This window comes from Monopterus albus, unplaced genomic scaffold (assembly GCF_001952655.1).
Source record: "Monopterus albus unplaced genomic scaffold, M_albus_1.0 scaffold23.1, whole genome shotgun sequence".
NCBI classification, from domain to species: Eukaryota; Metazoa; Chordata; class Actinopteri; order Synbranchiformes; family Synbranchidae; genus Monopterus; species Monopterus albus.
Window position 1 is genome coordinate 353,117 of NW_018127903.1, and position 8,665 is coordinate 361,781.

Genomic DNA, 8,665 nt, shown 5'->3' on the forward strand with positions numbered 1-8,665 from the left:
GGGGTCAATATATACTCTAAATACTGGCTGGAAATGTGGACCGGGGAGAAAAACGCTTGATACGTCACTGTTTCCTCAAATAGCTTAACTGAATGGGCTGTTGAACTTTTTCTTTCAGTCAGGTTCCTCTTTAGGGTTTATTCCATGAAAGCTGTATTAATTAACTTCTCCCTATTATTCTGAATGATATTACTTATTTTGTAAACATTGTCGTTTATTGGCAATACTCTGCAATACTCTTCATGCAAATGAAAGACATTCGAGCATGGATGTGTTGGACTCAACCAGTCCTGCATGTTCTTTTATGAAGAATGCTCAAAGACAAATCTGTCTTTTAAGATATTTATTACAATATTCAAGAAAAGCAATACAGAGCTCTGTGTTCCATCTCTATCTGAGGCCCTGATTCTAAACAGCAAAACCGTTCAACTTGCCTTCGGAACAAGAGGAACCCCTATCTCCTGGACCCAGTCAATTTATACAGTTTTGAATGTGCAAAACGTGGGTAGATGTTGTCCTTCATCCTTGTTCCTTGGTTGGTTTGTTGACCTCGTTCTGACCCCTCATTTGGTGATCTTGTCTCTGCACTTAGACACCTACTCACACAGCATTTCAAGTGCACAGGTCAAGCCATTACAAAGGTCAAGCAGATTAAACAATCTTTTAAGCAGTTTTGCAAATACATAACATAGCACTATATTATTTTATCAAGAATTTCTTTCTACAGATGCTTGTCCATTAGGTGCAGGTTTATTCAGTCTAGTAGGCTATGCTCCAGCCTCAACCCTGTTCTGGCTTTCTCTTCATTGGTGCTCCTTCCTACTAGTTCTTTCTGAAAAGAGGAACAATAATAGTCTAGAAATAAACATTTCCCCTTGTCTTTGTTGCAGTCTGCACTCCTCATAAATTACATATTGTCTAATTCAATCAATGTTACATATTCTGAGTTATTACAATCTGAAAGTGCAAAAACAGCCTGAAAGATCTTTTTTTTAAACTACCTTTAATTGGCCAAGCATGTTACACTCACAAAGAATTTGTTTCCAGTACAGAACCGAGGCAGCCACCTGCAGTGCTGACTCACACCGATGGCTCTAACCATCAGGGGCAATTTGTGGGTTCAATATCTTGCCCAAGGACACTTCAACATGTGGAATGCAGGCACCGTGATTTGAACCACCAACCCTTCGGTTGGTAAACGACTGCTCTACCCACTGAACCACAGTCGCCCACAGACTTTGTGCTTGTGCTAGATTTTTTTACTTATAGTGTTGTAATCATAGAAGCAGATATACTAATAAAGCTGACGCAATATAAATACAGTAATAATAAGCATTATTTATCCACCCTCAATAGTGTAGCTCCTTTATTGGTAACTGACCATCTCCTCACTACACCCAGATGACTTGGACTTTACTGGACAGCACGCAATCCAACCACTCAAACTGACTAATTTGCCAACAGTGACTCACATTTACAAACTTGAGTCTCTTGCTCTGTCGCATTATACTTTTCACTGTTACCATCTGCACATCTGTTCGCAACAGGTCAACATGCTCTACCTGTCCGAGTGGCATGGGGGCTAAGCCTGTGGAATCTCCAAAGAGACAGTCCAAGTTGCCTGCACGTAGTACATCTTCTAAAATGCAGTTCAGAGGGCACGGCAGGGACACCAGCGAGAGCTTCTCCAGCAAAGGAGAACCTGTCAGGAGACACTTGAGCACCCTCTTCAAGGACATCCAGGACATTACAGGCTTTGTTTGAATGTGGTCATAGGAGAATCTTCAGATAGACACATGGGAGACAAAAAGAAGATGGAGATTACTTTATCACATAATTAAGATAGCGCTAACCTGCTGTATTTATCAAATGATCATGTCAGTAATTCAAACACACCTCTTTCCTCGAGTGAGTCCAGAGGTGTGGCTTGAGGCAACAAACAATTTGAAGCCTACTACAAATTATTTGACTGAAATTTTGTGACTTGATTCTTTAAGACATAAATGGCAAACCAGCCCGAGAGATAAAATTAAAGCTCATACAGTAGATGCTTCACTTGACAGTTTTGATTTGTACTTGGTCTATGAGAAACTTCATCAGTTACTTTGCAAGAAATTGTCAGGTTTGCTCGGCTGCTCTGGCCTCCCTCACCTTTCGTACTGTCTCTTGCCCAGTTACTTTATCCCGTTCACCTGTTCCTCACTCCCTTATCACCAGCTGCACTTGATTAGGTTACTCACTATATTACCCGGTTTCACTCCTCAGTCACTTGCCAGTTAATTCTAGTCTCTAGGCCAATTTTTATCCGTGCTTTTTTTTTGTTGCTGTTTTGTATGTATTTATCCCCTAGCCAGCTACTGTTTTTGTGTTTCCCCGTTGGACTGTTCCTCCGGACCGTGGCTCCACTCTCTCCTCCCAGGCAGGTCAATGCACAGTCGCCTATCTGTTCCACTATTGCCTTCATCTCTCTGTCTCTACCTTCAGTAACCACCATCACCGCCGACCAGCCCAGGAGTGACCCAGCCTACGCAGCTTGGCCCAGCTCTCCATCTCCTCGCCTCCTGCGGTTGGTCAAACACCCGGCTACCACTCGTCGACAGGACTACGCACTATTTCCCTCTGTGTATTGTTATTCCCTTCATCACTGTATATAATAAATCACTTCTTGTACTGAAGTCGGCTACCTGGGTCTGCCTCTTTCTCGTTCACTCACTGACTGGTGCAAACGGTACCTAACAGGAATGCAGCTGTGTCAGACATGAATGACTAAGTGTGACATCAGAAGGCTAACTTTTGATGTGGAAACCCAAACCATGGTCAATAGTTCCTAGTGTACTACATAATGTACTTCAACAACAGCCTTACTTTAGTGTGAGAGAGCAGAGATTAGGCAGCCGTGGAAGATCCCGGTGATCCTGCTGATCCTCCTCATCTTCTTCTTCCTGTGGTGTAGTGGGAGGCTCAGCAAAGATGAAGAGGTTTCTGAGTTTGGGACAGGCTTCGATGACCTTCAGTAGAGGGGTGTGAGAGCTGGTTTTCACCCCCTCCAGGGTGAGAGAGACCAGGGAGGAGCCTGCAACTTGCAAACCAGAAAGGAGACCCACCACAGGGCCTGGGAACTGTACTGAGAGACTCCGCAACCTTCCTGACCAGGTTTGGAGTCCTGCAGCTAACAGAGACCCCTGGCATCTTCCTCTAGTGTCTTCATGATGATCAGCTTTAATAGAGATGGAATATATATCCGGACATAATTTGCCTAAACTGTACAGAGAGTCAAAAGTTAAGCCTTTGACTTCTTTTAGGCGCAGGATCAGGCATTCATCACCTGACTGTGGCAAAACTCTTCTCCTTCTTTCCTCTGCTTGGTTCTGAGAGCAACTTGGCCCTTCATCTCTACTTGTATCTTCCTCATTCTCACTGCCATACCCCTCCCATGATAACCCCTCCTCCTCGTCTTCATCCTCATCTTCCCTACCTGCTGCTGCTGCTTCACTCTTCTGCCTACAACTATCCAAGCCTTGCCTTTGCTTTCTCACCCTCCACATATCCTCCAGCCTGGGAACTCCTTCTCTGTCAGCAAACTCATTAGTCTGGCTAAACTCTCTGTGGTGAATAAGACAGCACGCCTGCAAAAGACCCTCCATGGCCACTCTCTCCAGGCAGGGCAGGGAGAGAAGGAGGTAGGCTGCTGCTGCAACAGGGTCTCCTTCTTGTTCCCCAAACCCAATATCCAGAGCCAGCAAACTGCTGAGGGGGAGAGGAGACAGGGGTGCAGAAAAGGAGGAGGAGGCATCAGAGCAGGAAGAAGAAGCAGAAACAGAAGACTGAGATGTAGAGGTGCAGTGAAAAGATGAGCTAGAAGGAGCTCCAGAGGATGAACACAAAGCCCCACCTCCAAGAGGAAGTAGTGCAGCAGGGGAAAGGAAATGACAGCAGGATACATCTAGATGGCGAAGCAAACGGCAGCGGTGGGCAATTGTCCTGATTACATATCTATCACATGGCATACCAGCCAGGGAGAGTGACCGCACGTTGGGAATACAGTGGAGAGTTTCAGACAGGACCTTTGAAGGCAGTTGCTGGGCTCCAGATAGGTCCAGAGACCACAGACCCTAAGACAAAAAGGAGGAAATATTAAGACGTGCCAGACATAAGATATAAAAAAAAAACCTTCTATTTTCTTTAAAACCTGTAAATAGTGTCTGGTACTTGTGTATTTACAAAGCAGTAATTTGGGAGCTGTGATTTTTCCATATAGCCTACTATACAAACTAACTACATTTCAGAAAAACAAACAAAAAAATCAAGTATTTACACCATGAAAAATAGCCTACATACACAGAATGCATCCTAAATTCTAAAATTTAATATGAAATATATTAATGCTGTAATCCAAACCATTATCTTTATAACTCCCCATCTATGCCAGAGGTGATATGTCTGGATAAAAGGGGTTAAATGAGTCCCATTTTAAAGCTCAGATGCCCCTAAGGTGTGGATTAAGCAAACAGGGCCCCACTCAACATCAGAAAACTATTCCTAATATGTCTGGAGCATTTTCCTGCAGCTGAAGTCATCTCCTAGACCGTGGGAACCACCACACATTCTCATCTCCGTGAATCAAATACACTGTTCCAACATCTACTGTGTGCACATAACTCTGAACTATTAACTGCACTCACAGTTGCTAAAAGACATATTAAAAACTTGCACTTGACTACACTAGAGGAGAGGCACGGAGAAGGCAGTTTCCTTCTGACCTGGCACCGTGCAGCAATGTGGGAACAGAGGGCGGAGGTGACCAGACCAGGACACTTTTGCAGAGACAGATTCCGGAGCTGAGGGACCAGCAGGAGGTGCAGGGCTGCCCGGGACAACTGCTTTCTGGTGCAGAGCAGCGACATCAGATCCTCAACCAGCTCACTTGCTACAAGAAGGGTAAAGGATGGAGAGATATGGTTGCAGGATTAGAAGTGATCAACCACTCTGTAAATCATTTAGTATGCAGATACATGTGGAAGAATGTGAGCATGTAGTTCAAGAAAAACATCTGGAGCCAATTATTCAACCTCTGATTCACTTTGCATAAGAGTAGAAATTGCTCAGTTCCCCTTAGTTCATTTTCATTCATATTCCAGGTATTTTGCTGACACAGTAAATCAGTATTTGGCAGTTTTAGTTCACATGGTTAAGGGACAAAACTGGCCTATGGTGGTGCGGTCACTTCAACAATTTGTGATCATACTGCTGACCTAAAGTGCCAAAGTTGTCTGTCACAAACTCACGCAGTAAGTTGAAAGGGCCCATTATGTGCCTGAATGAATAGTGATCCAAGTAGTTGTCAGCGTAGTCTTTCACCCACACGTTCTTCATGTTGTCAGCAAGACTCAGCAGACACAGCCGTCGCAACGAAAGAACACAGCCATCTACATCTGTCTTCTTGCAGTTCCACATCCACTTCTTATTCCTCCTGCCCTTCCTCTCGGGCTGAGCCTTTGCTCTGCTATATTTACCTGAAGCCCGAAACAGAGGCATTGCCCAGTGCTGGGGTGGAGGCTTCTCCTTGCTGCTGGAGAGTTTTGTGTTGAACCACTCAGAACTAACACCTAAATGCAAACAATAACAAGGAGTCAAAAATAAAGGGCCAGAACCAAAGAGGTTGGGTAACACCGGTGTAGATTATTATACACTTTATGTAGCCTAACATGGTGTTATACATCAAGACGTCCTGTACACATTTTCACAGGAAGAAGGAAATATAAAGGAGGTAACATCTATGTTCCTTATGTTCAAATAACACTGGATCAACGATCAAATATACAGTCAGTCTTATTTTTTACCCATTACCTTTCTGTTATGTTGTTAATGACAAGAAGTTAAACTAGGCAGTGATACTCGTGTTATTACCTTCATCAGCATACTGTTCACGGAAAGTAGCCTATATAATGGTTTACGGAAGAATTCCAGTTGCATTGTCACCTACCTGCCAGATTTAACGATAATAATGTTGGGCGTTTGTTAGTTCTCAAACTACATAACACAGGCCTGTCTTCAAGCCGTGGTCTACTGTACGCAATTCTCAATGGCACTTCCTAGGTTGTACAGCGTATGTGTATTGATGCCCTGAGTTTGATCTCCCAGGAACAACTTCTCAGGGTTTCCTCATAGGCTACGCGTATGGGAAGAAATCAAGGGACAGCTTTAAATCGCGTTCCGAATCCGAAACCAACCGCAGATAACCACTCTGTTATTACTGACAATTTCAGTGGTGAAATCACGGGTTCGCAACCTGAGAGCCAGTGTCCTCCTGAAAGACCACGTTTAGAGCATTAGCCTTTCATGGATTGTAGCCATGTTCAATGCCGATATGCAGTTTCAAAAATGTTTCAGTTAGGGCGTGTTTGACATTTAAAATTGAAAAAAAATTTTTTGAGAGATTCCCTAACACATCAAAGGTCCTTAAATTAAATGACAAATAGGCTACACATTTTCTCACTTAGCCTGCCTCTACTGGGATTGTAACATTGCTCTTGTATTTGAAGTAGGCCATTAGTGTCCCCCTCTTGTGGCTGTGACATGACCCCTTCTGCTTTTTGCATCGGATGTACTGGTCAGTTTGAAGTTGAGCAGAGGCCTTGCTGTCAGTGGGTAACAGTGGGTCAGCAGCTGGGTAAATAACTGCAAGTGAGAGACAAGCAGCACAAAACAACAACAAAAATAGCCTTGGTGGCTTTTTTTAATTTATTTCAGCCTCCCATGACATAACACTTAAAAGAGTAACATAACAAGTTGTGTTAACTACAGAATGATATCTTGTAATAGAAAAATTATACATATTTTAGTTTAAAAAGTCTAATTATTTGTATTTTATTTTTTGTTTATCATGACAACCAAAGTTAGTGTCTTAATTAACTTTAGACTTGGTCCTGGTGATGTAATGCTGCTCAGTGTAGCTGGAGTGTCTGACCTGATTATGTACAGTGGCTCGATGACCTTTTTTTATGTTTGTTATATCACTATTTATATTTGTAATATCAATGTACAAATGCAGTATGTTGTAGATGTCACGCTACAGAGACTACCAATCACTAGTATGTGTATCTTTGTAAGTTAAATACAAAGTTCATGTAGATTAAAAAAAGAAAAAAAGCAAGAGCATGAATCTGTTTACACAAAAACAGTGAGCAACCAGCTAAATATCTGCAACAGAGGAAGTGCAATGTTGTCAGCAATTACTAAGTCCCCTTTCCCTGTTTAAAATCCAGTAATTACCTTAAAAAATTAAAACAAACAGACTGAGCTCCAGCTCAGCTGACTAGTTTTTAATGTCCTTTACTGAACTCATAAATAATGCATCACCAATTCTATCCTCTGAATTTAAATGTAAAATAGTTATTGTAATGATTGCCAACTTATTTGTCTACATTTGTGCAGTAATCAAGTTCATGCAGCCATTTTGCATTTCCAGCTAAGCATTCTTGTGATACATATAATGTATCTTTTAGATATAAATGTATTTTAGGCTGTGAAACAAGGGGAAGACCAAAAGGTTCACTCTGCCGTTGGCTCTGTGAATGGTACCACCTTCCTTCCAGCCACAAACACCTCCAATATGTTACGATCATCACCTGCAACACAGGAAAAACAGAGACACATAGTGGCGAGTTGCACTCTGAAAAGTCTGAAAGTCAGGACCAGTAAACTGAAATGGACACTCACCCAAATTCAAGAATTTTTCCAACTGAATCTGAAATTAAAATGAATGATACATTTTTGTTATACTGAAATTGATTTTTGGCACTTATTATTTGTGCTTCAGCCAACCAGTAGATAACGACAGCTCCCCGCTACCAACCTTTGGGCCATCATACTGGATCAGGTCAATGGGTCCCCCAGGAGCAGCTACATTAACCCTCAGTGCATCAAAGTCTTTACCCACTTCAAAGTTCCCTGTTTGGTCATCCAAGGACAGGGCTGCAGACAAAACACAAAGAAACTGTTGTATTCTCTGCACTCAGTCATCGTTAAAATATCTGTTTAGTACAGCTACTGGTGTACTGGAGAAGAATGTCTGTGGCAGTGCTCTAATACAAAGTGACACAGAGTGGGCAAAAAACACTTCAGCAAGAGAATCACTGTTTGTAGATAATATGACTAGACTTGTAGACAATGCTAACACTGCTTCTGAATGACAACTGACTTTGTGTCTTACCTTGGCTACCTCCCAGTGTGGCCAGTCGAAACGCCTCCTCAAAGGTAAGTACATCGTATTCTGGGTTCTGGAGGGTTAAGATTTTGGACATGTCCTGAGCTCTCCTCACAGCATCCAGCACAGAGGCTGAGTAGCCCCCTGCCACATCTGATGCAGCACCATAAACACACACCATCCAGTCAAATGAATACAAGCACAAGCATTTACCCCTAAACCAGAAACTGTCATGTCTATCATTTTTCTTGAATAACCAGTAATGATATCAGTCAGCATCATTCCAATAGCCAATAGTAGGTCTTCATGGTCAGGCAATCACATTATGAGGGTCAAACTGTCATAGGAATATTGCTTTTATGGCATTATGGGGAAACAGAGTCGCCCCTTGAGGGAGGATGCACTCTCTCAGCGCTGTCTACTTTACTATGACTTATAGTATTTTAATTTGGAAATTAA

The 8,665-nt window shown here is 42.5% G+C and overlaps 2 protein-coding genes across 2 annotated transcripts in view; both read right to left on the reverse strand.

The window, feature by feature from the left end:
* Positions 1-1,101: 1,101 nt before the first annotated feature.
* On the reverse strand, positions 1,102-6,171 carry LOC109956858 (uncharacterized). Its single transcript, XM_020594274.1, has 5 exons — positions 5,984-6,171; positions 5,286-5,606; positions 4,761-4,927; positions 2,866-4,112; positions 1,102-1,782 (listed from the first exon to the last, which is right to left on the reverse strand). The coding sequence occupies exons 2-5, from the start codon at positions 5,533-5,535 to the stop codon at positions 1,392-1,394; spliced, it is 2,055 nt and encodes a 684-aa protein (XP_020449930.1). The 5' UTR covers positions 5,536-5,606; positions 5,984-6,171; the 3' UTR covers positions 1,102-1,391.
* A 549-nt stretch (positions 6,172-6,720) lies between these two features.
* gda (guanine deaminase) overlaps positions 6,721-8,665 on the reverse strand; it is a 9,783-nt gene continuing 7,838 nt past the window's right edge. The window contains exons 11-14 of the mRNA XM_020594434.1: positions 8,213-8,359; positions 7,856-7,974; positions 7,720-7,747; positions 6,721-7,628 (exon numbers count right to left, since the gene is read on the reverse strand). Of these exons, the coding sequence (XP_020450090.1) occupies positions 7,552-7,628; positions 7,720-7,747; positions 7,856-7,974; positions 8,213-8,359 (371 nt within the window). The 3' untranslated portion in view covers positions 6,721-7,551. The remainder of the gene's footprint in view (positions 7,629-7,719; positions 7,748-7,855; positions 7,975-8,212; positions 8,360-8,665) is intronic.

What these genes read in the sequence shown, in the direction of transcription:
- LOC109956858 (XM_020594274.1), bottom strand. Translation starts at nt 5,535, where the DNA reads ATGCCTCTGTTTCGGGCTTCAGGTAAATATAGCAGAGCAAAGGCTCAG. An exon ending in ACATTGCTGCACGGTGCCAG is followed by an intron (nt 4,113 to 4,760) that starts GTCAGAAGGAAA and finishes TTTTTGTCTTAG; the next exon opens with GGTCTGTGGTCTCTGGACCT. An exon ending in CTCTGCTCTCTCACACTAAA is followed by an intron (nt 1,783 to 2,865) that starts GTAAGGCTGTTG and finishes GTCTATCTGAAG; the next exon opens with ATTCTCCTATGACCACATTC.